The 26,834-nt window shown below is 48.3% G+C and overlaps 8 protein-coding genes across 8 annotated transcripts; 7 read left to right on the forward strand and 1 right to left on the reverse strand.

Annotated features, from left to right (window-relative positions):
- Positions 1–1,061: 1,061 nt before the first annotated feature.
- On the forward strand, positions 1,062–3,900 carry MCYG_04885 (serine/threonine-protein kinase ste20; the record flags this gene model as incomplete). Its single annotated transcript, XM_002847102.1, has 4 exons — positions 1,062–1,967; positions 2,027–3,304; positions 3,372–3,471; positions 3,533–3,900. The coding sequence occupies 4 exons, from the start codon at positions 1,062–1,064 to the stop codon at positions 3,898–3,900; spliced, it is 2,652 nt and encodes an 883-aa protein (XP_002847148.1).
- Positions 3,901–5,530: 1,630 nt separating this feature from the next.
- Positions 5,531–7,965, forward strand: MCYG_04886 (class E vacuolar protein-sorting machinery protein hse1; the record flags this gene model as incomplete). Its single annotated transcript, XM_002847103.1, has 9 exons — positions 5,531–5,570; positions 5,661–5,710; positions 5,776–5,810; positions 5,875–5,950; positions 6,012–6,110; positions 6,187–6,292; positions 6,357–6,986; positions 7,047–7,259; positions 7,352–7,965. The coding sequence occupies 9 exons, from the start codon at positions 5,531–5,533 to the stop codon at positions 7,963–7,965; spliced, it is 1,863 nt and encodes a 620-aa protein (XP_002847149.1).
- Positions 7,966–8,520: 555 nt separating this feature from the next.
- Positions 8,521–11,574, forward strand: MCYG_04887 (potassium transporter hak-1; the record flags this gene model as incomplete). The annotated part of the gene is made up of 12 exons (XM_002847104.1): positions 8,521–8,787; positions 8,893–8,918; positions 8,990–9,224; positions 9,278–9,437; positions 9,500–9,544; positions 9,603–9,772; positions 9,829–9,952; positions 10,010–10,052; positions 10,124–10,478; positions 10,534–10,909; positions 10,961–11,088; positions 11,146–11,574. 12 exons carry the CDS (start codon positions 8,521–8,523, stop codon positions 11,572–11,574), a joined length of 2,358 nt encoding a protein of 785 aa, XP_002847150.1.
- Positions 11,575–12,100: 526 nt separating this feature from the next.
- Positions 12,101–12,727, forward strand: MCYG_04888 (cytochrome b5; the record flags this gene model as incomplete). The annotated part of the gene is made up of 3 exons (XM_002847105.1): positions 12,101–12,219; positions 12,365–12,491; positions 12,557–12,727. 3 exons carry the CDS (start codon positions 12,101–12,103, stop codon positions 12,725–12,727), a joined length of 417 nt encoding a protein of 138 aa, XP_002847151.1.
- Positions 12,728–13,459: 732 nt separating this feature from the next.
- Positions 13,460–16,240, forward strand: MCYG_04889 (elongation factor Tu GTP binding domain-containing protein; the record flags this gene model as incomplete). Its single annotated transcript, XM_002847106.1, has 4 exons — positions 13,460–13,697; positions 13,767–13,844; positions 14,056–14,742; positions 15,033–16,240. The coding sequence occupies 4 exons, from the start codon at positions 13,460–13,462 to the stop codon at positions 16,238–16,240; spliced, it is 2,211 nt and encodes a 736-aa protein (XP_002847152.1).
- A 724-nt stretch (positions 16,241–16,964) lies between these two features.
- MCYG_04890 (glucose-regulated protein) lies at positions 16,965–19,297 on the forward strand (the record flags this gene model as incomplete). Its single annotated transcript, XM_002847107.1, has 6 exons — positions 16,965–17,115; positions 17,172–17,202; positions 17,279–17,443; positions 17,499–18,604; positions 18,666–19,048; positions 19,106–19,297. 6 exons carry the CDS (start codon positions 16,965–16,967, stop codon positions 19,295–19,297), a joined length of 2,028 nt encoding a protein of 675 aa, XP_002847153.1.
- A 660-nt stretch (positions 19,298–19,957) lies between these two features.
- MCYG_04891 (ubiquitin-specific protease) lies at positions 19,958–23,286 on the reverse strand (the record flags this gene model as incomplete). The annotated part of the gene is made up of 4 exons (XM_002847108.1): positions 19,958–22,693; positions 22,752–22,832; positions 22,872–23,072; positions 23,152–23,286. 4 exons carry the CDS (start codon positions 23,284–23,286, stop codon positions 19,958–19,960), a joined length of 3,153 nt encoding a protein of 1,050 aa, XP_002847154.1.
- A 606-nt stretch (positions 23,287–23,892) lies between these two features.
- MCYG_04892 (vacuolar protein sorting-associated protein 27) lies at positions 23,893–26,085 on the forward strand (the record flags this gene model as incomplete). The annotated part of the gene is made up of 5 exons (XM_002847109.1): positions 23,893–23,960; positions 24,020–24,152; positions 24,219–24,503; positions 24,576–25,347; positions 25,406–26,085. 5 exons carry the CDS (start codon positions 23,893–23,895, stop codon positions 26,083–26,085), a joined length of 1,938 nt encoding a protein of 645 aa, XP_002847155.1.
- Between the last annotated feature and the right edge of the window lie 749 nt (positions 26,086–26,834).

The following is a 26,834-nucleotide window of genomic DNA, read 5'->3' on the forward strand; positions in this document are numbered from 1 at the left end:
TACGATGCGTTTACAGTGTGCAAAAAAGACAAAACGAAGCAGCGTGTGGAGAAGAATCACTCCATCCTCCTGTCTCGACTCTACCGGCACGTTAACGAAGAAGACGAGAAGACAGCACAAGACTCGACAAACGAGCAGCTCGACTGGAGAGAAGAAGATGAAGCTGGGATGTTCGCTTGTTTGGGAAGCCAAAAGCCCAAGTCGAAGCTGAGGCGACGTTGCAGGTTGCTGCTTAGTCAGCGTGCAGCATATAGTAGAGTAGACAGTGAGGCGAACAATGACAGTGACCACAGCGAAGCGAACAATGACAGTGAATAAGGAGTAGTAATGGATGACAAGATGCAAGGATAGGCTGGTAGCGACCTGTGATATTACCATTATTCATTGCTATTCCTTGTGCTGGTAAATTGACATATATCCCTGACACTCTCTAATTAACTGCTGCAGGCGACCTCTTCCGCGTCCGTCTCTAACGGCTAGTCAGGCTGTGGATGTGCCAGGCGGACAGTGAACCGGTCACTACTCTTATCCTTATATCTATGTCTATGTCTACGTCTATATCTATGTCTACGTCTATATCTATGTCTATGTCTATGTCTATGTCGACTGCTGGTAATTCAACGGTAACTTTGGTATTAAAAGTGAGTGTAACTTGCTGTCACTTTGGTCCAACCATGTACCAGGATGTCACTTACCGTACATGACACAGATACACGCACACTAGCCGGGGTAAAACTACAGTGGAGTAACACGTCCTGACAAGACGATACCGCGCTCTCCCCTCTTCTTGTTCCCTCCTCCTCCTGCAATTTGGGCTGGCCTTCTTTTTTCTCTCTTCCTCCCCGGCCTTCTTCACCTTGCTCTTCTTCACTCACTCTTCTTCCTCCTCCTCTCTTGCTCTTGACTTGCTCTCTCTTCCCATCAAACGCCCTGTCCTTCTTCACCCTCTGCTCCTTTGTTGGCCTTCATCTGCATCGCGCTTTTGTCGTCGTAAGTGCGTCTGCAACGACATCATAGGCAGTGAGAGAGAGTGAGAGAGCGTGAGCTTCACCAAGCTCAAGATGGACGCTGAACCATCGACCAAACCGCATCGGCCATCCTCGAAACTACACAAGCAGCCTCCCAGCTTGCTCATGGCCTCGTCCAGCCCCCTATCCTCCCTCACCAACCTCACCTCGTCCTGGTCCGTCAAGAAGAAGCAGTCCTCCACCTCGTTGCAGCGCCATCCGTCCGCCCCAGTCTACCCACGCTCCCACGGCTCCGCGGGCAGAGACCACTCCAGAACCAGGTCCAGCAACTTTGCCTCCTCCTCTGCCTCTGTCGACCAGCTCGGGGTCGCAGTCACCACCGCGAATGGCAGCCAGGCCTCCAGCATCTCCAACGGCGTCGACTTTGGGCGCTTACAGGGTCAGGGTCAGGGCCCGTTCCAGAACTACGCCAATCAGCATGGTCCCGCCAGAGTCTCGTATGGGCAGCACAGTTCGATGGGAGAGGAAGACGACGTCCCCTCCACGTCTCACTCCGGCAGCAATGATGCGATAGTGCCGGCAGCAGCAGTGTCAGAGACGGAGCTTCCTCCTGCCGGGTCCAGAGCGGCAGAGTTGCTCTCGCGTCCTCCCATGCCAGCCAGCTACAAGTCGAGCCCGGACGTGTCGCCCAGTCTCAACCACTCGGCCAGCTTTTCTCCTACTACTGCTGCTGCTGCCGGTGCTACTCCTGGCCCTACGTCAGCTCCCGCCAACAGGCATTCAGACGAAGGCCCGAGCTCAACCTCCAACTCCAATTCACAGTCTACTTCACATCCGAGCCAAGGAGGCAGCAGACTGTCATTGAGCCGGAAGAAGACTGGCTTCTCCAACTTCGTCAACAGCATGCTTGGCTCGCCTCGGAATATCAAGATCTCTGCGCCAGAGAACCCGGTGCATGTCACCCACGTCGGATATGACAATCAGACCGGACAGTTTACGGTATGTTTCTTTAGCCTGTTGTTTCAATTTGTTATTGTATTCACCTGACCCTTGTCCAGGGCCTGCCAAAGGATTGGCAACGCATGCTCCAGGAATCAGGTATCTCAAAGAAGGAGCAAGAACAGCACCCGCAGACAATGGTCGACATCATGAAGTTTTATGAAAAGAACGCCGCTGGCCGTGAAGACGATGGCGTCTGGCACAAGTTTGATAATGCCAGACATCTGGTGGACCATGATCAGGTCACACCCATTACCAACAACGTTGTTTCAACGGTTACCTCTCCCCGTTTTCCCCAGAATCACGAAGGAAGCTTTGAGAACCCTCGCGCGCCACCCCCGATCCCACGATCGACGCCCTTGGCTAGTCCACCTCCTCCCGCTCCTCCGACCACCACCTCCACTTCCCCGGGCTCCGGATGGGTCCCCAATCGAGCGGCTCCCAAGGCCCCCACGAATCTTGTCGCCGCCAGACCACCGCCTCAGCCGCCAATTACCCCCACCGGCGCAGCAGGCTCTCTTCCATTTGGTGTGCAGACTATTCCCGAGTCTGCGCCCTTGCCTACCACCAGAAGTCGTTCAAACTCCAACGCCAATGGCGGAGTCAGCCCCGGCGGCCTCTCCCGCAAACCCTCTGCGGCTGTTACTTCGCCGGCAGTGTACCAGCAGATGCAGGAGCAAGCTATCACTGCCGCCCAGCAGGCCATCACCAACAAACAGATCGAACGATCCAGAAGCATGAGGCAGCAGCAGCAGCAGCAGATGCCCCCTGAATCATCGCCTGTAGATGGTCAACCTCCCGACTCTCACATCTACGCTCCTCCAGCTCCAGCGCCTGCACAGAACTTCCCATCCCAACACGCAGCTGGCCCCCGAGTAGTCCCCGCTCCGGTTCCAGCACATGCCCCTCTTCCGGGCCCCAACCAGATGCCCCCCGGTGCTGCCCGTCCCCGCATACGCCCACGTCAAGCTCCCACCCCCACGATCGACATCCGCGCCCGTCTCAATACCATCTGCACCACCGGCGATCCTACCCGCAAATACCGCAACCTGCATAAAATCGGCCAGGGTGCGTCCGGCGGCGTGTACACTGCTTATGAGATCGGCACAAATCACTGCGTAGCTATCAAGCAGATGAACCTCGAACTGCAGCCCAAGAAGGACCTCATCATCAATGAGATCCTGGTCATGAAGGAGAGCCGACATAAAAACATCGTCAATTACATGGACAGCTTCTTACACGGCGGAGACCTCTGGGTCGTCATGGAGTACATGGAGGGAGGCAGTTTGACCGACGTGGTTACCTTTAATATCATGACTGAAGGCCAGATTGCTGCTGTTTGTCGAGAAGTACGCCCCCGTTCACACCTTCTGTTCTTTGCTGTATATACTAACATGTATCTAGGTCCTGCATGGCCTGCAGCACCTGCACTCCAAGGGAGTCATCCATAGAGATATCAAGTCGGACAACATCCTTCTCTCCCTAGAAGGAAACATCAAGCTAAGTCAGTCCGCCTCCATTATCCTCCTCTTCTTGCAAACCCCATACTGACCAACTTCTTTTAGCTGACTTTGGCTTCTGCGCCCAAATCAACGATGCACACCACAAGCGCAACACCATGGTCGGAACACCCTACTGGATGGCTCCAGAGGTAGTGACCCGCAAAGACTACGGCCGTAAAGTAGATATCTGGTCCCTAGGCATCATGGCCATCGAAATGATAGAAGGCGAACCACCTTATCTCACTGAATCCCCTCTTCGAGCCCTCTACTTGATCGCTACAAATGGCACGCCCACGATAAAAGATGAACAGAATCTCTCGCCAGTCTTTAGAGAGTTCCTGGCTCTTGCGCTGAAAGTCGATGCTGAGAAGAGAGCTTCTGCACACGATTTGTTAAAGGTACGCTACCCCATTTTTCTTATTGCCTTTTAAGTCCATGTAACTAACTATGATATAGCACCCTTTTATGGGTTTCTGTGAGCCATTGACCAGTCTTGCTCCACTTGTTAAAGCTGCTAGGGTTAATAGAGCTCAGGAGAAGGCGCAGAAAGGCGGCGCTTAAGCAACCATAGTACGAACCGGTATCATATCTCTTTTCTGAGCTATACCACACAGATGCAAGCACATCACTTGAACTTTTCTTCCATTCTACCTTTTACCATTTACCTTATTTTGTTTTTCTCCCTTACTGGTTCTCCTGATATCCCCTTACATCGTATACTATACTCCATATACTTACTTCTCTCTTCCTCTTCATCTCAAACTCCACTCTCGTCACGATACCCAACTTCAGATTTGCTAACGTTACTTCTACGCTTCTTCCTTTACAACCTTTTTTTTCTTCTTCTCACGACTTCCACTTCTACTCCTCTTCACCTCCTCTCGTCTTTCTTCAGGTTATTCGGATTCAGCTATAGAATGGTTTATTTGCCCTTTCTTTTTATTTATCTCGTTTGGGAATCGGTGGGATAGGTGGTATGGGAATTGCGATATGCTAGGGTTCATGACCAGAACGGACCAGAGTGGAAGTGGTTGAGCGACGAGGTCAATGGTCTTTCTGCCTGCATGTCGGGATAGCAGAGATGAAAACGATTCCAACGTGCTTGCATCCATGACGTGAAGAGGAAAAGGAGAACAAAAACCCGACAGAATATGAATATGGATGTCATGGCACGACACGGGCTTGACTGACTGACCCCTGACGATGCCATGCAGTGCAACCAGGCAGGCGAGGAAAGTCATTTCTCTCTCTCCGTGTTTCTATTTCTCTTCCTCGATGCGATCTGCCGACTGCGAAATATAACTTATACGTGACATGAATATGAGATGTGATTTCTTTTCCCCTTCGTCCACCCTCTTTGTTTCCTTCTATTTAATGCGTTGCTTTGATATGTCCCCTTTTGCTCTTGGCTTACCTTGCTGCTCATGCTCATGCTCTTGTATCTACTACGGCTTCTGCTTCGCTCTGGATGCGTTTATCCAGCCAATATCATGTTAAAAGAACCTGGGTTTCGATATGGCTTTTTTCTTCTAAAACAAAACACAGTGACGAATTTCCTTTACTTCTTTCCATCTTCTCGTTGGCTTTCCAATGTATTCTCTCTTGATCTTAAAATCCAGTGTGCTATTATTTATCTATTGATTTGCTGGATAGATGGATGGTTCTTATTTACGGGCTATAGCTGTGTATTCTGTGAATATGTATACGTTTGAATATAGTCTATCTTCACTTCTACTTAGCCACTCTTACATAAGCCTGCGCCACCGAGCTTAAATCCACTCAGCCATTCAGGCTGCCGTAATCATCGACCGTCATCAACCATCAAAAGCAAGCAAGCAAAGCAAGGCAGCATTCAGCAAACCCACAAACTCAACTTCTTACATCCTCGAACACCTATACATATATACAACCGCACCATCTCGCAGTCTCACATCGACATACTCCTCTCTAAAGAAAAGTTGGAGATACCGCATTACAACGCGAACCGCGAGCTCGTGGCCTGTGCGGGGTTGTTAGCACGCTGAACGAACAAGAGAGAATCAACAGGAGCTTGCTCTCACGATGTTTCGAGTGCAGCAGAATGCATTCGATGATGCTGTCGGTAGGTGATTTGTTTCTGCGCGCCTCGTCGACTTTTTCCTGCTGTTGCGCTGTGCTTGTAGCGTGGTGCTAACTTGTTTGCTATCAATAGCCAAGGCGACGGATGAGAATCTGACTTCGGAGAATTGGGAATATATCCTTGTACGAATGGCCGATCTTCCTTATTTTGGACCTAGGATACATCAGCTAATGGGGTATTGGGATAGGATGTCTGTGACAAGGTGTCTTCGGATAGCTCTGGGTAAGTTATGGAAGCTGAGAGGTGGTGTATGGGCCGGAGTATATGCTGACGGAGTTTGGGTTAGGGCGAAAGATGCCGTTGCTGCTATGATACGAAGGCTTGCGCACCGAAATGCCAATGTGCAGCTTTACACGCTCGAGGTATGCTGTTGCTGCTACTGGCGGTAGAAAGCTTAACTTATGCTGATCTATATACGCACAGCTTGCAAACGCCTTGTCACAAAATTGCGGACTGAAGATATACCAGGAGCTGGCCTCTAAGAGCTTTACAGATGCGCTTTTACGACTTGCAAATGATAGGGTGAGTGCCCATCTTTGCGCCTTCATAGCAACCGCTCAGCTAATGGATCCGTCTGCGATAGAACACCCACCAGCAGGTAAAGGCGAAGATCCTAGAACACATAGAGCAATGGACGGAGATGTTTTCTAGTAATCCTGACCTAGGGATTATGGAACAAGCGTACCTGAAGCTCAAATCCCAGAGTAAGAAATAATGAAAAAAGTTCAAGTTCATGCTCCGATTGGTTTCCAGGCTGACGGGTTGCAGACCCAAACCTTCAACCCCCGTCGAAACCAACCAAGCGGGAAATAACCGAGTTGGACAGACAAAAGGAAGAGGAGGAGCTGCAGATGGCACTTGCGCTGTCGGTCAAGGACAAACAACCCAGTACCGAACAGCAGCCCTCCAACAGTGAATCCTCTCAGAAAGCAGGCGCTGCGGGTCCATCTAATACAACAACGGCTACTACATCCCAGCCAACGCCCATTGCTTCCGGTACCACTGCTGCCACCGTCTCTCGTGTGCGAGCATTATACGATTTCCAACCCTCGGAGCCCGGTGAACTTCAATTCCGCAAGGGTGATGTGATCGCTGTTCTAGAATCAGTTTACAAGGACTGGTGGAAGGGCTCTCTTCGCGGCCAGACTGGCATTTTCCCTCTAAACTATGTCGAGAAACTCTCGGATCCCACCCAAGAAGAACTTCAGAGGGAAGCACAAATGGAAGCGGAGGTGTTTGCTGAGATAAAGAACGTGGAGAAACTGCTAGCCCTTCTCAGCACGAGTAACTCGGAACTAAATGTGCAGGAGAACGAGGAAATCACAACGTTGTACCACTCTACCCTTGCCATTCGACCGAAATTGATAGAGCTGATTGGCAAGTACTCGAAGAAGAAAGGTACTATAGCCACTTTTTCTATTTTGCTGGAAGTTTCGAGTTTCATACTAACTTGAATAGATGACTTTACGCAATTGAATGAAAAGTTTATCAAAGCACGTCGGGACTATGAGGCTCTGCTTGAAACGTCAATGGCGCATCCTGGTCAGCCACAGTTCGGGCGGCCCCCGCCTCAGGCTACATATGGGTACCCGCCTCCTGGAGGACAACAGTACCCTTCTGGTCCACACCAGCAGGATCCCCAGCGATACTTTACTCCTCGCCCTTCACACGGTACGGAAACATGATTATCTAGTTTCTTTTCCTTTTTTTTTTTTTTATTCTTCATTCTTAAGCGCTGGAACTAATGCAACACTCACTTATAGGCGCTCAAAATGCACCATCATCTAATGACCCGTCAGCCTACTACGGTGCAGAGCAATCTGGCCCACCTTACCCTTCAACTGCTTCGCCAGAGAACAGGAAACACACCCCGGCTCCCGCCCAGCAGGGTCCAGATGCTTACAACAACCCACAGACACAATACACGATACAGACGAAGTTGGACCAGCCGCAGGAACTGAGCACATCTGCATACGACTCGCCTCAAACTGCCGTCAACCCCAATGCTCAACACCCGTATCATGCACCCATGCACGAAACCCAGCCATCTACAACCCAACCACAACACTACCCACCACCTGCCAACTATCCTCCCCAAGGCGCCGCACCTGACTTCAACGCCCAGACTGTTCAGACTGTTCCTCCAGGTTCCAACTCTCAGTACCCTCCCCCACAAGATCAGTCGCAGCAACAACCACAGCACGGTCCACCACCAACACACCAGCCTCCTTCAATTCCACAGTCAACATCTCCACATCTTCCTTACCCCGGCTACCCGGCCCCATCTGCTCCCGCGGGATATCAAGCCTACCAGCCTCAGCAACAGCCTGGCGGAGCATCGAACCCCAACACAAATCCCAATAGGTACTATCGTTAATATTTGATATAGCACTGCATCATCCGGGTCCGGCTTTCTTGTCACGCACGCTCGTTATTATGCCTTTGGGTAATCGGGGGATCTGTCTTTTGGCCAAATTAAGAATGCGTTATACTTGCTTGAGAATATCGTGTACATTCTGGTTTGGCGTGCTTATCTTGTGTCTGTCTTTAATGCCTATCTCCGATGTAGTCTTATCTTGGTCAACATTTAGTGTGATATACCCGCCCAACAATAAACTGCTTCCTTCTTACACTACACCTGCTATTGGTCAGTTCTACAGCATCTTTCTTGATATCCCCATTTTCTAAAGCTCAGGGGTAACGCGTTTTAAGTTAAAACTAAATATATTTAACCTCCGGATAAAACGTGGTATTAATCATCAGCCTTATTGACAAAACTTTAAAATAAATAAGATTTATTGGCCAAGTTCTAAACTTCTCTGATTACATCAGCCTTTTCAGCCGCACGGGCAACGAGGTGTAAATATATAACCGAGATCAGTTTGCCCCTAAACCTCCTCGAACATGCAACAGCACTGCAGTTATATAAATGATGGCAGCAGGCTACGTTCCCGTTGATGAAAATGACGGTGACACTGATAGTATACGCTCAACACACGTAACTCAATGCGAAGATACCATCGAACAAGGCTATGAAAACATCCCCGTATCTGCATCTGTGTTAATCGGCTCAGGGATCTCGCTCCACCCCGATTACCGCCACGGATCACCTTCGAGTCGTGTGGATAGGGAGAGCAGCCTCCCATACTCCGGCGAAAGTGACAGTCTTTTATACTTAGAGCACCATCCCACAGTACCGGTAAGGCCAATCATGGATCGAGGGCCCGTTGGAAACCCAACCAAGATTATTGCACCACATGGCTGGCTCTTAAACGCATGACGTTAACGTTCCTTTTCAAACTAGCAACAGCATGGTTGGGCTTCTCTGTGGTTCGTGAAACATGAATAATTTATCAAGTGTAACGTTGTCAAGTTTCTTATCTGTGGTTGTTTACATTCAGGCTGGCCTATCAATCGATCGGCGCCATATATGGAGATATCGGAACCAGCCCGTTATACGTCTTTTCAGCGACATTCTCAACCCAGCCGGTACTGATTGATTTGATTGGAGCCTTGTCACTTATTATATGGGCTTTGTTGCTTATTGCAACTGTCAAATATGTTGGAATAGTGCTCTGTGCAAATGATAATGGAGAGGGAGGGTCCTTTGCCCTCCTTTCTATAATTCGAAAACATGTAAGTTTGTTCTTTTTGGACAGAACATATTACTTTAACTAACGTCTACCCAGGTACAACTTGATTGGCGTGATTCCAAAGCTAAGGTTGAGGATAAGTGGAAGGGTGGAAAGGGCTTCAATGCATATGTTAAAAGATGGCTAATGAATAGCCCTGCTGCTAAACGCATGATTACTATTCTCGCTGTATTAGGTGTCTGCATGGTCATGTCAGGTATCAACTTAGACTGTTTGATAAGCCTTTTTTACTACGGGTAAAACTAACGCACGGTATAGATAGCGTTTTGACACCGGCACAGTCCATTCTCGGTGCTGTTCAAGGTGAGTTCTCGACAAAACGTTACCGTTGATGCGTACCAACCGAATTATGTCCTTGCAGGTATCCAAATCGCAGCACCAGACACCTCATCCCATACTATCGTGGGTATCGCTTGTGCCCTAATAGTCATCCTCTTTGCACTCCAACCGATAGGAACATCGAAGCTGAGCAACTATTTTGCTCCCGTTGTCACGATCTGGCTACTATGCAATACGTCCTTTGGCCTCCTTGTTCGTAAACTCTTTTGAATAGCTCGTGCTAAAATTTCAGAGACTAACAGGTACAGAATCTGGTGTGGTACGACTATTCTGTTTTGAAAGCCTTTTCTCCAACGTATGCTATCTCATTCCTGCTCCGTAATGGATTCGCAGGCTGGAAATCACTCGGCGGTGTCCTCCTGGCCTTTACAGGTATGTACCGTTATACCAAGTTTATAGAAAACTTTTCCTGACCACATTTCCTCCCAGGCGTTGAAGCACTGTTTGCCGATCTCGGTGCATTCTCAGCAAAGTAAGTATCTCCCTGCCCGGATGTCTAATCAAAGTAGAGGCACACTGGTACTAATATGCACCTGTATCCAGGGCTATCCGAGTCTCGTGGCTCTGTTTCGCTTTGCCATGTTTGTTGATTATATACAGCGGCCAAGCTGCGTATATCAGCGAACATTTAGACGCCTTTGAAAACCCATTGTTCAAGTCGGTTCCTCTAGGCTTATATTGGCCCACTTTAGTGCTATCCATGATAACATCAATTATTGCCTCACAAGCAATGCTTACTGGTAGTTTTCAACTGATATCACAAGCTGTTCGTCTGGGGTATCTTCCAAAGCTTACACGTGTGCACACATCAAAGCGAATAACTAGTCAGATATATATACCATTGGCCAACTGGTCCATGATGGCCTGCGCCCTTGCGGTTACTATTGTTTATCAGAATGTAAGTTGCCCGTTGTACATGGTAGGCCACACCAGCTGGAACTAACTGCCATTAGACAACGAGACTGGGCAATGCTTATGGAGTATGTGTAGTTGGCGTTAGTTTTATTACAACATGGCTGGTGACGCTGGTTGCTATTGTTGTTTGGAACGTCCATTTCCTCATCGTGATCCCGATATCACTGTTCATAGGATTTGTTGATGTTCTATTCCTCTCTGCTGCCCTGGTCAAGGTCCCGTCGGGTGGATGGTTCACGCTCGTCTTAGCTGCAGTTCTGACAACTACCCTTCTAGTCTGGAGCTATGGCGAAGGGTCCAAGTGGGCTGCACGGAAGGACGAGAGGGTATCCCAAGCAATAATATATCCAAACCCGGATGGCCAGCTGATGCTGTGTGATGAAAATGCAGACCAACTTGTCAAGAGGATAAAAGGTTAGTAAATGCCTAGCAAGAATATAGCTCTAGTCACTAACTTTGACACAGGGATTGGGGTGTTTCTCACCGACCACGACGCCGGATCTCCTTCGGTATTTAAACATTTCGTCCACAAGTTTGAATCCATGCATGACATATCCATCCTTCTCCATGTTAAGCGTGCCCTGAGATACACAGTGAGTAACGTTGATGCCCATTCTATCATCCATACCTAACAATGGTTTGTGTTATAGATAGCCGACGACCGCCGATTCACTTTAAGGCAAACAGGAATCCAGGGGTTATTCCACGTTACTTTGCAATACGGCTACGGGGATATCGTCTCTTGGAACTTTTTTGAAAGAGATATACTCAATGAACTGGGATCCGTCACCCCTCCCCACCGCGACGGCCAGGACGTCGAGTCCCCCTCGATCACTTTCTCCCCTCTCACGCAGGAATCATCCACTATGATCCCACTCACCAAGCGATCCTCCACAACGAAATCCATCACATATATAGTTGGGAAGGACAAGCTATACCTCCTTCCAACCTCGAACCTGATCCGCCGTGTATTTTTATGGGCATTTATCCGCCTCAAGAACCGTGAGAAGACAAAACTAGATCATTTGAATGTGCCGGTGGATAGGTTGCTGGAAATTAAATTTTCAAAGGGAATATAGGCGGGCCCCGGCGTACGGAGTAGTTATATATATTACCTGCTATCATAAATGTATTTGTATCTCCTTCGCCTTTTCACATGCCATTACCAATCAAGAGGGTGCTTATATAATAAACCCTCGGAGCTACTTTCTTCCCTCCGATGAATCAGCATGCTCTGATTGGTTGAGGAATATCAGGTCATCTCGGCTTCTTTTTTTCCTTCTTTTGGAAGAAGAAAAAAGAAAGACTCGAAATGTCGAAAAAGAAAACCATTCCAGGGTTTTTACTCACTATAGCACTAATAAGATACCGTAGGCTGGTTGAATTGAACGATATCAACATTGTTTTATCGTAGAATCCTCCGGGGACTTAAAATGCTTGGCGACAACCTGCAAAACCAAAAAAAATAATTAATTACTCTGGCCGGAATTATCTCGCCCTTCGCATGACAAAAGGAACATTCAACGCCGACAACCGCTGCTGAGCTGAAAGATACAACCACTACGACTCTTACACCGTCCCTATACTCATCTTATAGCCGATAACATGTCCGCCGACAAGGAATTCAACCTCAAGGAGGTCGCTGCTCACAGCACCAAGAAGGATCTCTACGTTGTTATCCATGAGAAGGTCTATGACTGCTCCTCTTTCGTCGATGAACATCCGTATGTTTGTCCCCATATCTCCCCTTGTGTGCCTCGGCTATGTCACAGACAACTGAGGCACCCGTCTCTCTATGCGTTGGATACTACGGCATCCGACAGTAACTTGGAACTAGGCGGCTAACTGTTTATCTGTTCATTTTTCTAGCGGCGGTGAGGAAGTCCTGCTCGATGTTGCTGGTCAAGACTCCACGGAGGCCTTCGAGGATGTAGGGCACAGCGACGAAGCCCGTGAGATCCTCGAGGGTCTCAAAGTTGGCACCCTCAAGCGCATGGTATGTTTGTTATCTTTCCCCCCCTTCCGGTCTGCCAGGACTGCCGGCTTACAACTTCTACACAGCCTGGTGACCCAGCCCCGGCCGCCGCCCCTACAACTACCACAACTTCTTCTGGCTCAAGCGACTCTACTGGTCTCGGAATTGGTCTCTACGCTGTCGTCCTGGTCGGCGCTGCTCTTGCCTACGGTATCTACCAGTACATGGGCACCCAGCAGGCGCAGCAGCAGGCATAGAGCAACGTACTCTCCTGTCCCTGTTTCTCTTCGGATACAAAAATGCCAATAAATGGCCACCATTTAAAGACCGCTTATGATCAAACAACCTTGCCGGATCTATGACTCCTTTTTCCTCTCTTGGCCCTAATCGCTTCAACACTTCCTTTCTTTTTGAGGCTTTAAAAATATACAAGAGCCCACCTTAGAATTCATTTAGTTTATGGGATTGTTTTTCTTCTTCTGTTTTACCCCCTTTTTCTCATGTCTTGTTATTTTCTCCCCTTCGATTTACATTTCTTGCAAGAAACTTACTCTTAGGAGTGATGGGGGCCTATGGCCGTTTAGAGGACCATCTTTAAGAAATCAGAGGAGCTCAGACCTATATCTATCATGTCCCTGAATCGCTTTCTTCTCTCTCTCTTGTAGCCGTATTGGCTCCTACAGTGTCATCCATAAAAAAAGGGGTCGAGACTGGAACATTGGGCACTCGCAATCCATCGCATCCCACTCGGAGTCCGAAGGATTGACCACCTATTTCACTGCATCCTTGTAGATAATATGATATCTCGTATTGAAGTTGAAGGGGCATCATAGTCTATCATTGCTGCTTGTTATGTTGGACCTTTTGTAGCTTAACCCCACGATATGTTAAGTAGTTACTTGCCTTAGTTAACTAACCCCGCCAAACACTTTGACATCCACCGAGTAAACAACTATCCATCTCCAGCAACATCCATCTATATACACATCATGTCTCGCCATCGAGTTAAGAATATTAGCTATGACGATGACGATCTTGAAGATGAAGTCGACGACAATGAGGACGAGCTCTCTCCCGAGGATCGCGAGCAGATGAGAGTCCGAACACTCGAGGTGCAACAGCTGCTGCAGACCCAGATACCTCCTATAGAAGCTAAAGAAGACGATATCTGGGAGGCCCTGTGGCATTATTTTTATGATGTGGACAAATCTGTCGACTACCTGACCAGTATGCATTTCTTTTCCTTTGACATCGGACACGAGAGGCGTATTCAATATGCTGATAGCTACCTTATAGAGAAGTATAGAGCGCAGGAAAAGAAGGGAACAAAGACAAGGACGCCCACTGCTGCTACAAAAAAGAAGAATACAGCTGGTGAGTTTCTTTTCTTTCTCCCCATCCTTCGATTTGCCCTACCTTTGCACGCGGACGCTTGGGAAGTAATGCGCTTTACCTCCTTCCTGGATATGGGTGCGGCCCCTAATTTACGGTGCGTCACCATTTTACTTACGTTTCTCCTGGTGCGGGGAAGCCGTTTTCACATACTGAGTCAAAGAGCTATAGCTAACATGCTTTCTTTGGGTAGAATGGCCAATGTCAAGTTTTCCATTACCTCGCTCAACTCACTTTTCGGCGCGTGACTTCTTTAAAGACTCTCCGTGGTTGAATGTTCCGCCGCACCGGAAGGCAGATATTTTGATTGAACCACTTTATCCCCGCTTCGGACTACTGGGAGGTTCATCCGCCGAGAAACCAGGGAAGATGTCCAAGCTAGCTGCTTTGGCTGCTGCGCGGAAGAAGAAAGAGCAGAAGTCTCCGGAGGATGGGCCGGTAGGAGGCCTAACAGATGAAGGGAATAAACCCATCTCGTTGCGAGATAGGCTGGCGGGAGTTGGGAAAAGCAAGATATCTCCTGGCTCTAGGCCATTGACGCCAGCTAGAAGTCTTAGTCGGACTCCAAATAAGGAATCGCCGCAAGCTGCCAAGGATGCCAAAGCTGTATCGCAAATAGCTTCAAAGGAGCCTCATAAAGAGCATGCACAACGACAGGACACTGCAGTACCCGAGTCTGTCGACAAGCTAGCAGCCGGCCCTTCCGCTTTTGCAGCAATTATAAGTGGGGAGAAGGATACACTCGACGCAACTGCATCCAACGTTCCGCCTCGTGCATATAATTTGTTCACATTTGTTGTCCGGGATCTTACTGAAGTTTACAATTTTGCAGAACCCAGCCCAGATGATATTGTCATAAAGGCCCAGAGTGCTGCCAAAGGTTAGTTACCTAAATTACATTCCATCCGCATCTTTAAGGAATTTATCTAATATTCTGCAGAGAAGAAGGCGCAACGGAATACGAACCAGAAAGCAACTGGCAAAGCCCAAGCAGACTTAGCTGGTGGCGTGCAACAGCTCTCAGTTGAGCCTGTAAAAGTGAAGAGCAAGAATTTGAATGTACTGGAAGAACATCGCAAAGCAAAGAGGAAAAAAGCGGCGAACTTTGTTGTTATTGGTTTGTCTCATGCTCAGATTGTGAACTTGGGGTATTTGATTAACAGTTTACAGGTCATGTCGATGCCGGCAAGAGCACACTTATGGGAAGACTTTTATACGATCTTAAAGCTGTTGACCAGCGAACATTAGATAAATACCAACGTGAAGCTGATAAAATTGGCAAGGGCTCATTTGCGTTTGCTTGGGTTCTAGATCAGGGAGCAGAGGAACGAGCTAGAGGAGTGACGATAGACATTGCCTCGAATAACTTTGAAACGAAGGATACGAGGTTCACGATATTGGATGCACCCGGACATCGTGATTTTGTACCTAATATGATCGCTGGTGCCAGTCAGGCTGATTTTGCCGTTTTGGTCGTCGACGCTAGCACCGGCAAGTTTGAGTCTGGGTTAAAGGGCCAGACAAAGGAGCATGCCCTGCTAGTAAGAAGCATGGGAGTGCAGAAGATGGTTATTGCAGTTAATAAGATGGACCTGGTGGGGTGGAGTAAGGACCGGTTTGAGGAGATTGAACAGCAGATATCATCCTTCTTGATAACTGCAGGCTTCCAGGCGAAGAATATCTCTTTTGTCCCCTGCTCTGGCCTTCAGGGTGAGAATATAGCGCGGAGATGTGAGGATAAGAAGGTCGGCTGGTACACGGGTAAAACCCTGATCGAGGAACTGGAGACTTCGGAGCCATTCTCATACGCGTTCGACAAACCCTTGCGGATGACGATAGGAGATATCTTCAGAGGGGGTATCCAGAACCCACTGTCTATCTCTGGGAGGATTGATGCCGGTCATCTCCAGATGGGTGATCAGCTGCTTGTCATGCCTAGCGGGGAAAAAGCCGTGATCAAGAGCCTGGAAGTCGATCATGAGGTTACCGACTGGGCTGTGGCCGGCCAGAACGTGGTCCTACACCTGACTGATATAGACTCGAAACATCTTAGAATCGGTGACATCGTCTGCAGCCCTGGCTCACCAGCCCAGAACATCACCAGTTTCACGGCAAAGGTGCTTGCGTTCAACCATTTGACGCCGATGCATATTGACGTGCACCGGGGCCGTCTCCATGTTCCTGGCCGGATCACGCAGCTGGTAGCTACCTTGGATAAGGGATCTGGGAAGCCAACTAAGCGGAAACCGAAGATTGTGGCCCCGGGTAACGTGGCAAGAGTGGTGGTAGAGCTTGACCAGTCTATACCACTGGAAGCTCCTGCGCGAATAGTCTTGAGGTCTTCTGGCGACACCGTTGCCGCTGGACTGCTAGAGTGACCCTTTCTTGACACATAGCACTACTCTGTACACTCCAACGCATAGCATCATCTAGCATCTTCGGGATCATACTACAGCTTTGGCTTCTGTTGTAAGTCCTTAGGGTCTCCCGCTTTCCGCCACGTAGCCACAGACGATGTATAGGCGCCGTCGTCTTTAACCTCTGTACTAACCTATAAGCTTATACCCTTAGACTGTTGCAAGCCTCCTTCTCCCTTTTGTAGCTCGTTTCTCGTTTCTCCGACTTCAAAAATCCTTTTTGATATCGAACGTTTCAGCCAATCAGAAGCCGTCAAGTCGTCTAATTGGCCACTTGCTGAGTAATAATCATGACTCAGCATTACCAGCCAATCAAAATTCACGGAGTAGTCTATGCGGTCGGTGAAGGGCCGCACTAAACCCGATACGGACTAGCGGCTGAAGAGGCCAACTTGTTCCTTTTGCGTTCTTGCGGTTCAAATATTAAAGCAACGACTTCATCTTCCGTCTTCTTCTTCTTCTCTTCTTCTCCTCCGTTCAACTTCAACCAGGAGTTTTGACACCGGGAGTCTTCATCTTGCTGATATTTGTTTCTTCTCCCCCTTCCTATACCCCTACTGTTTGGAAGCTCATCTCAGCTCAGGGAGTTGATAGAGGGCTCCTGCTGCACCGGTTTAACCAGAAGCGAGCTCTTCTGCGAACTCTTCCACCGCCACCGTTTCAGCCCACTACGGTTTCATCTAAGATGTCTAGACAGTCAAGGCGAGGTTCATCCTCGCCCTTTGCGTGGACCACCATCTTCTACCTCCTCTTCGTCCTGGTCGCCCCATTGGCTTTGCTAGGAACCGCACATGCCGAAGACCAGGCGCCCATTGAGACCGAAGGCCTCAAGAATGGTACGTCTCTTCTGCTGCATGACAATTGAGAAACTAGGATGCTAACTGGTGTCTAGTCATTGGTATCGATTTGGGAACCACATACTCGTATGTTTTCGCCTGATCTGTCCTTCGCTTAAAGCCCTGCGTGGAGGGGTAGAAATGCTGATTGGCACTCTTATAGTTGTGTTGGTGTTATGAGAAATGGAAAGGTCGAAATTCTTGTTAACGACCAAGGAAACCGAATCACCCCCTCCTACGTCGCATTTACCGATGAAGAACGATTGGTTGGAGACGCCGCAAAGAATCAGTACTCCTCCAACCCCCATCGAACCATTTTCGATGTCAAGTAGGTTTTGCTATTGAGTTATCTCTGCTGAAGATAAGTACTGACATCATGCCAGGCGTCTCATTGGTCGCAAGTTCTCCGACAAGGACATCCAGAAGGACATCAAGCACTTCCCCTTCAAGGTCTCCGATGTCGGTGGAAAGCCATCCGTCAACGTTGAAGTTAACGGCAAGGCCCGTAACTTCACTCCTGAGGAAGTTTCTGCCATGGTTCTGGGTAAGATGAAGGATATCGCCGAGAAGTACCTCGGTGAGACCGTCAGCCATGCTGTCGTCACTGTTCCCGCCTACTTCAACGACAACCAGAGACAGGCCACCAAGGACGCTGGTACCATCGCTGGCCTCAATGTCATCCGTGTCGTTAACGAGCCAACTGCCGCAGCTATTGCCTACGGTCTTGACATGACTGGTGACGAGCGCCAGATCATTGTCTACGATCTCGGTGGTGGTACTTTCGATGTATCCCTTCTCTCTATTGATAAGGGTGCCTTTGAGGTCTTGGCTACCGCTGGTGACACTCACTTGGGTGGTGAAGATTTTGACCAGCGTGTCATCAACCACTTCGTCAAGCTCTACAACAAGAAGAATGATGTCGACATTACCAAGAACCTCAAGACCATGGGTAAACTCAAGCGTGAGGTTGAAAAGGCCAAGCGTACTCTCTCTTCCCAGAAGTCTACCCGCATTGAAATCGAATCTTTCCATGATGGCAAGGACTTCTCTGAGACCCTGACCCGTGCTAAGTTTGAAGAATTGAACATGGATCTCTTCAAGAAGACCCTCAAGCCAGTTGAACAGGTTCTCAAAGATGCCAAGGTTAAGAAGTCTGAGATTGACGATATCGTTCTTGTCGGTGGTTCTACCCGTATCCCCAAGGTTCAAGAGCTTCTTGAGGAATACTTCGGTGGAAAGAAGGCCAGCAAGCAGATCAACCCCGATGAGGCTGTTGCCTTTGGTGCCGCTGTTCAGGCTGGTGTTCTCTCCGGACAGAAGGGTACTGAAGACGTTGTTCTCATGGACGTCAACCCATTGACCCTCGGTATCGAAACCACTGGTGGTGTTATGACCAAGCTCATTCCCCGCAACACTGTCATCCCAACCCGCAAATCCCAGATCTTCTCTACCGCTGCCGATAACCAGCCCGTTGTCCTCATCCAAGTTTGTAAGTTACACCCGTTAAGCTCAATATAGAGAAGAGACCGCTGCTAACGTCCTGCTACTAGATGAGGGAGAGCGATCCATGACCAAGGATAACAACTTGTTGGGTAAATTCGAGTTGACAGGTATCCCACCGGCCCCTCGTGGAGTTCCTCAAATCGAAGTTTCCTTCGAGCTTGACCCCAACGGTATCCTTAAGGTCACCGCTGGAGACAAGGGAACCGGCAAGGCCGAGTCTATTACCATCACCAACGACAAGGGCCGCCTCTCCCAAGAGGAGATCGACCGTATGGTTGCTGAGGCTGCTGAGTTCGCTGAGGAAGACAAGGCCATGAAGGGCAAGATCGAGGCTCGTAACTCTCTCGAGAACTACGCTTTCACCCTCAAGAACCAAGTCAGCGATAGTGAGGGTCTCGGTGGCAAGATTGATGAGGATGACAAGGAAACGGTAAGCACTCAGCTCCTTTATATTTGGCCTACTTCATACTAACGTACTGTTCAATAGCTTTTGGAAGCCATCAAGGAAGCCACTGAATGGCTTGATGAGAACTCCGCTACTGCTACCGCTGAAGACTTTGAGGAGCAGAGAGAGAAGCTCTCCAACGTCGCTTACCCAATCACCAGCAAACTCTATGGTGACGCTGGTGAGGCCCCAGCTGACGAAGATGATGACACCCCATCTCACGAGGAACTTTAAATGAACTCCTTGAAATACCCAATATAACGAAGAAAAAAAAAGAAAAATGATAAAAACATTGAGGGGGTGACATAGCATCCGGCTATATCACTAATAACGCTGCCTGGTACCTCACCTACTACTGGATTTTTCAGTCTCCACCTTCCAGCGAAACTCAAACTCATACACATAGATTCATACATACCTTGAGATGAAAGAAATGGACACTACCAGCTGACTTCGTCTAATTGATGTTTTTTGTGCTCTTTTTTTTAACCCTTCACGCTTACAATTATGTATTATCAAGATGAGTTGAAGAAAAACTGAAGTCAAGGTAGTTAATATACAGGAGTTCTTTGTTTCATTCTGCTCTTTCGTCCTAGTAGCATATTGGTAGCCTATGCTGTACATACTCTGGTATGTAGATATTTATATTGTCTATAGTGTTGATAGACGAAGGTGAAGTTTCAAACAAACCCTAGTTATCAATTCATCATTTCCACGGGGTATATAAACGAGTACAGGCTTTCTATCTTAACCCTTCCCCGACCATTCCTTAGTCCCCAACTTAGGTATCTCATTGCACTCTAAATCATGACGAAAGCACACAAAAAATAGGCGAACCAAAAAATATAAAGTGCAATCGAAAAATACATAAAGGCGAGGCTCCAATAGCATGCATCAGTTAACTGGGGTCCGTTCATAAAAAACCAAGTAGGCCTGTTCATTTTGCAAATTATCAGGGGAAGACCTGGAAGAACTTGGTTGGAAATCCGTTACTCGTTGATCATCAAACTTCCGCCAGCATTTGCGAAGATCATCTCTAACCAAGGAGATATAATGACCTTCATTCATCGTGGAGCCTAAATGCCGTACGACAGCGTAGGCGTTATAAATATATGGGCTGGAAGTTGCAAGTTCATGGGGCTTTAACATTGATTGGGATTTGGAGGTGTGTAGTTGTAGATCATCTCGATTACCGTCGGTACTATTGATGTTTGGTAGAGGAGAGACAGGCCTAGAAGATTGGGATGGTTGAGGTTGTTGGATCATAAAGGGGGTCATGTCGAGGCCGTTAAGGGGGAAAGAAACCGGCGTGTGGATTTTACGAGCTTGCTGGCGCCTCGAGGCGGAGAACCTCTTGAAGTGAAAGACTAGGAATCGAGGAGCTCTAGTGAGGATAATTTGTTTTGCGGCCTCTCGTTCACGCTTGCAGTATGGACATTTCCATACTTCGTCGCCACTGAGCACTTCCTCTTGACAGTAACTGTTGAGGCACTGGTAGATGTCACCCGTTCCTGTTGGGGGTATTTCAACGCTAATGCTGTAGAATGCCTCATATGTGGTGGATGTCTTTCGACATGTGGTGCAACGAAGCCGACTGGCGTGCTGTCCGGCGAAAAGAGATGATATATAAGATAATTCACGATGAGTATATCGGCCCCATTCAATTTCCGATACCTTGTGAATCGGCATTTGTTCTCGACGCATCTCCTCCGCAAATGTCAGTGGCCGTAAGGGCGTCCTTTGCCAATTTAGATTCAAATCCTCATGCAAACAATCAACCAAAACGTCGAAGAACTCCTTTGCGTCTTGCTGCTGGCTTCCCGCCCACTCTGTATTTAGACGACCAACGAACTTCCGAAACGATGTAGGCCGGATGACCTCGACATCATTCTTCCACAAAGAGCGAATCAAATTAGCGAACAGACCTGGTAAGACGCCTTGAGAACCCTTCCAGTTCTTTTGAACCTGGGAATGGAAGCGGTTATCGACAAAGAACTTCGTGAGTTGAACTGTGGCGCTCAGGCTTTGTATTATCGAATTCATATAACAAGTTGAACCCAGGTTGATGAGCCCAGTTCGGGGGAGCCTTAGCCGGTCGATAGGGGATGAGTATAACGCCTGTTTATGGGCAGACGATTGTCGAGCGAGTGGTGGCTGTGTCTGGCCACGATCTGCGACGCCGCTGTAACTTGGCCGAGGGATGGCAGGTGGTGGTCTGGATGGAGCTGGGACAGCAGCACTATCGTACAATGGGAATTGTACTGCGTTTCCTGTATGCACCATCGACTCACGGATATCATGTGGTTCAGGGAATCTTCTGAGGAAGTCTTCATATGTATGGACAAACGAGGGGGTCCGTGAAGTAGATCCGTCGATTTCCTCTGGTTCTTCAGTTATGTCTCCTTCTTCAGGAACATAGCTCGTGTCTATTTCCTCATTCCTTGCCTTTTCAAGCCAGGCCCGCTCCTCTTCGGGGTTAAGAGGCTTGTAGTCGCGTAGCCGCCTCTTCTTTACCTCCCAGCTTGAATTAGCGCTTACAGTGGGGTTCCTCCGTAGAGGCTGCGCTGAGTTGGGTACCTGTCTTCGTGCACGAACAGAGCTTAATATCGCACTAGTTTGGGAGGTTGCTAGGGATTGTGGGCCAACCAAGTCAACCCAAGCGTCTAACCCACCAACTAGAAGAGCTGGAGGTCGTCCTCCCTTTAATGGTTTGTAAAAATTGAACTCATATAAAGTATCATAAAGAGCTCGCAGATGCGGAACTGCACTTCCTGCAGGAGACCCTATCAAATAGGTTGGCTCGACCGTGTTCTGATCATAATAAACGACAAGATCAAATTCATTCCGCCTGGAGAATAGAGATTGTTCACTGTCGGGTGAGATTATCAGGCGATCTTCAAGCTCTTCAGCAGAGATGTTCTCCTTTAGCGCCACAGGCTCGATGCATAAGATAGACTTGGCGTAGATATGACCAGAGTCATATTGGTCTCGTGAGCGAACATCAATGAGAAGAACGTCGTATTTTCGGATGTATTCCACTAACTTGCTAGCGCTAATTGTAGGACCAACATGGATATCCAAGCCTCTGTTTCCAGAGTCAGTCTCAGGGCGGACACCATTTGGGGTCTGTGAGCGGTATGGATTATCCGCACTGGTATTGATGCTGCTGTTGGAATTTGTGGCCCCTGTGTTGGTTTGTTTGTAGACTGTATTACGTATACTGTCGACGGACGTCCTTGGAGGATTCGGTGGCGGGGTGGAAGGAACTGTCCATATTGGGCTGTAGGCAGGGCTCGGGTACCTAGGGAGTGGTGCATCCCCCGTTGACATAGGGACCTTTGGAGGGACAGTTGGGGCGGACAAATTCATCTCTCGGGGGCCCAGAGGTTTTGGTGGCGTCATGTGGAGCTGGCTTGAATAAACCTGTGATTGCGGACGTGGCCGATAGGCAGCATAGTTTCCGTTAAGGGTATTGGTATATGTTGACCCATTTGATCCGTCATTTGATATGTTGCTGCCTTGCACGGCATTCGGCCGCTGGTTTCTCAGGCCTGCAAGCCTCTGCGCAAGGGGATCTTGTGCAGCTATGAGAATCCACCAGGTCTGGTGTTTAATGGCTGCCTTTGAAAGCTGGTGGGCTTGGCATGCGAAGGGGAACCGAAGTTGATGCCGAACCAGACTGTCCTACAGCGTTATTGCTGGCCGTGATTTTTCGCTTAATGTCTTCCATAGTTTTGTGTTGCGAATCGACTAGCTTTGGCTTCATTAGCTATGCCCTCTCTCCATATAGCTACGGGGGTATACGCACCATCATTAACCTGGAGAACTGGTCTGCCCACCTTGGATGATTCTGCTTCATATATGTAAAATCGGGATGACGGGGAATCATGTTGACCGTAATATCAGAGGCGCGTAAGTAATTAACGAGTGCGGAATCGTATTTACCTCGCTGAGCGAAGTTTTTGGCTTTGCTGATAGCATCTTCGGAGATATGTAACAACTCGTTCAACTATTGTCCAGGTCAGGCTGTTAGCACCGCCTCGAAGCTCCAGCTGGTAAAGAATGACAAAAACAGCAAACTAATATACCGATGGATCATCACCCAAGTTCAAGCAAGCTGCCATGTTCTGCAATTCCTTCATCGAGGGATACGGAGGCCTGCCCGCACCGGGTATAGGAGCTCCATCTCCGTGACCCCAGGGCGGTTCCGCTGGCTCAACCATCTGGAATCCCACGGCAGCGTAATGCCTCAAACAGGCCTAGTTATCTCATACGTCCAAGTCCCCAGAATCTCTCTTCTTCGCTATTGCAAATGCTGCTGGCTTAATTGCGTTCCGGAACGAGCGTCATAGGCCCCTCCCTGCGCAACGAGAGCGAAGGGGTTTGAGTAGGTGAGAAGTCGGGTGGTGTTGTTGCCTCCTTGTTAGACTGCCGAGAAGCCTATATCATATCCTATCCGCATCTCCAAGCGCATCGTCAAGGACTCTCCTCGACTCTGTGTCTATTCATCGACATCTACAAGAAATAATTAGTCCGTATTTCAAACATTCAGCGTTAAGCTTACGTCATCGAATCTTTACAAAATTATCACGTGATATATGAACCTCCGTCACATGACGTCGTTCTCAAAGTAGGAAATCAAAATCAGGCACTCAACATTAAACAAAAAGAAGAAGAGAAGAAGAAAGCAGAAGTGCATGAAGGAGATTGTTTTTCTGAACGTATTCATCTTCTTCTTCTGAAGCAGCTTGACGTGACGAGTTGATGTGTTGACAGGCTGTACCTCAGCTCTATCTACAACCCCCAAGCTTGCTCTCAGTGTCGTCATCATGGCGAGTTGGTTTACATCGTCGTCGCCGTTGGACGACCAGGTCGAGAAAGCTACGTCGTCTAGTTTGTAAGTGTTTGTATTGCAGTGGCGTCGATATCGTTTGACAGTTGCTGACTATTTAACAGAGAGGACATCGCTTTGAACCTGGAGATATCAGACCTGATTCGGTCAAAGACGGTGCAGCCCAAGGAAGCCATGAAGGTCCTGAAGCGGAGATTGGAAACGAAGAACCCCAACGTTCAGCTGGCAACACTCAAGGTCCGTTTGATACTATGCTTTACTTCTTCGTGGTTGCTTGACTTCTAACCGCAAATCGTTGCATAGTTGACCGACACCTGCGTGAAGAATGGCGGGCGGCATTTTCTTGTTGAGATCGCATCGCGAGAATTCATGGATAACCTCGTATCCTTACTTAAAACTGAAGGCCCTAATGCTCTTAACCACGATGTGAAGACCAAAATGCTAGAACTTATACAGAACTGGGCAATGGCCGCTCAGCCTAGGAATGATCTCTCCTACATCGCGGAGACCTATCGAAAGCTACAAAACGATGGATATAACTTCCCGCCAAAGACCGAAATAGCAAGCACAATGCTCGATAGTGACGCTGTAAGTGGACAATATTGAATCTCCTTCCTCCCCTTTCTTTTGGGCTGTAGCAGGCTGACCGTACCTTGGTAGCCTCCTGAGTGGATTGACTCTGACGTATGCATGCGATGTCGCACCGCGTTCACATTTACCAACCGCAAGCACCACTGCCGCAACTGCGGGAACGTTTTCGACGCTCAGTGTTCAAGCAAGTCATTACCCCTGCCGCATCTCGGGATAATTCAGCCTGTTCGAGTGGACGACGGTTGCTATGCCAAACTTACCTCTAAATCTACGAATACAGCCTCGCGGTTGCTCAGCTACTCAGCAAACTCACCTGCTGTCCCTGCAAATAAGCCTCGCATGGAACCCCGGAGTGCGTATGCAGATAATGACTTTGATGAAGATTTAAAACGAGCATTACAAATGAGCCTGGAAGATTCAAAGGGGCGAAATTCATCGGGTTATGTTCCCCAAACTAAATCATCCTACGCTGCCCCTAAAGTACAAGTCAGTGCCGTGAAAAATGATGAAGATGAGGATCCGGATCTTAAGGCAGCTATTGAAGCATCATTAAAAGACGTGGAGGAACAGAAACGGAAACATACCGCCGCCTTGAAGAACTCAACTTCAAGCGATAGAGCTGCAACCATTAAGCCTTCTGCAATATTGCCGAAAAAGGATTATGAATTGACTCCCGTAGAAGCCGAGAATATAAACTTGTTGGCTACGCTGGTCGATCGGCTCCAACATCAACCACCAGGGACCATCCTTCGAGAACCACAGATTCAAGAATTATATGAAAGCATTGGTGCTCTAAGGCCAAAACTTGCCAGGACATATGGTGAAACCGTGAGTAAATATGGTAAGCTGCTATAATTCTACGATTGTATACAACTTTGGCTAGCTGCTAACTGTTGTAGATACTTTGCTTGACCTGCATGCGAAGTTATCAACAGTCGTACGATATTATGACAGAATGTTGGAAGAACGGCTATCCAATACATATTCACGCCAAACTTTAAATGCTTATGACAGTGTTCGACCTCAATCGAACGCAAACATCTACCCTCCAATAGGCCAGCAAAACACTGGCGGCCACGAGGGTGCCGAAAACTTCTACCTTAGAACTGGCGCATCCGATCCGCATCCGTCAGCATACCCTCAGTACTCAGCCAACCAATCACAACCACCGACAGGACAAGTACACGATTACCAAGGAGCAGGGCCATCAAGTGCGCCTTCTTTTGACCGCAGAGCCTCCACCCACGGTAGCATGCACTCACAAACTAGACAACCCGAAACATTCTCCCGACAACCGCCCCAGCCCGCCTTTTCTTATACTCCTCAAGACCTCTCACACCATTCCCCACAGGGAGCAGAATCAGTCTCCCCACCACATCCCACAGTGCAGCCATACCCGCCGAGCCAGTTTCCACCACCATCTACGGCTACACCTCAAAATATGTATCCCTCTCCTGTCCCGGCAAACGGACAGTATCCCAACTACAACACCATGTCCCCCGCCCTACAACCGGCTCCTCAACATCAGCAACAGTCACCTCCAAAGCCGGCTGTTGAAGAAAGCCTGATCGAACTTTGACCTGGGAGAATGAGCTGAAACAACCAAGCGCGTTATTCCACCATGCTCATGTGCTTTATCTAAGCATAATATATTCCTCATGTCGAGCAGTCTCCAACTTGTAATAATTTTAATCACCATTTTTGGCAGGGTTTTCCTTTCATACCCCATGACATTCGATAGAGACCGGACGTAATCATCATCCCTGAATTCTTATCACCTTCATGCTAGCATATCTTATGGGGAAAACTTGGGAAGTTCTCTTGACTGGCCTTTAGGCATCTTCCAACTAAGGATGTGAAAACTAGCTCACTTTATAAACCCTCTCACTCTGCAATACTTTGTTACCTGGCGTATAATGACGGCATGGTTTATGTAGGTATTTTATATCCTAACGCTTGACTAAATGCCAACGTACATAAGATGAGACTAAACAGACATACTAGCTTTTCAGGTAAGGCCTAAAGGGACAGAGAGCAAATAAAAGAAAGACTACTCTGTTCATGTAAGTACTACCGCTAGAAAACTGGCCATTCTTTTCTTATATTACTGGTTATGGGCTAATAGAAACTATATTTAGCCATATTACGTAATCGAAGGGAGCAGTTAGCTTTGGAATCAACATATTGGCGAGCGTTTAGCACTACTTAGCGACCTCCACCATCCCGATCGCCGGGCGCCCTTTGGCAATCTATTCATGAAAAATACATATAGCCCTCCAAAGACGCCGGACCTTACGGCCACCGTCACCCTTTCCGGCTTATGTAGGA

Source organism: Microsporum canis, genomic scaffold (assembly GCF_000151145.1).
Source record: "Microsporum canis CBS 113480 supercont1.4 genomic scaffold, whole genome shotgun sequence".
NCBI classification, from domain to species: Eukaryota; Fungi; Ascomycota; class Eurotiomycetes; order Onygenales; family Arthrodermataceae; genus Microsporum; species Microsporum canis.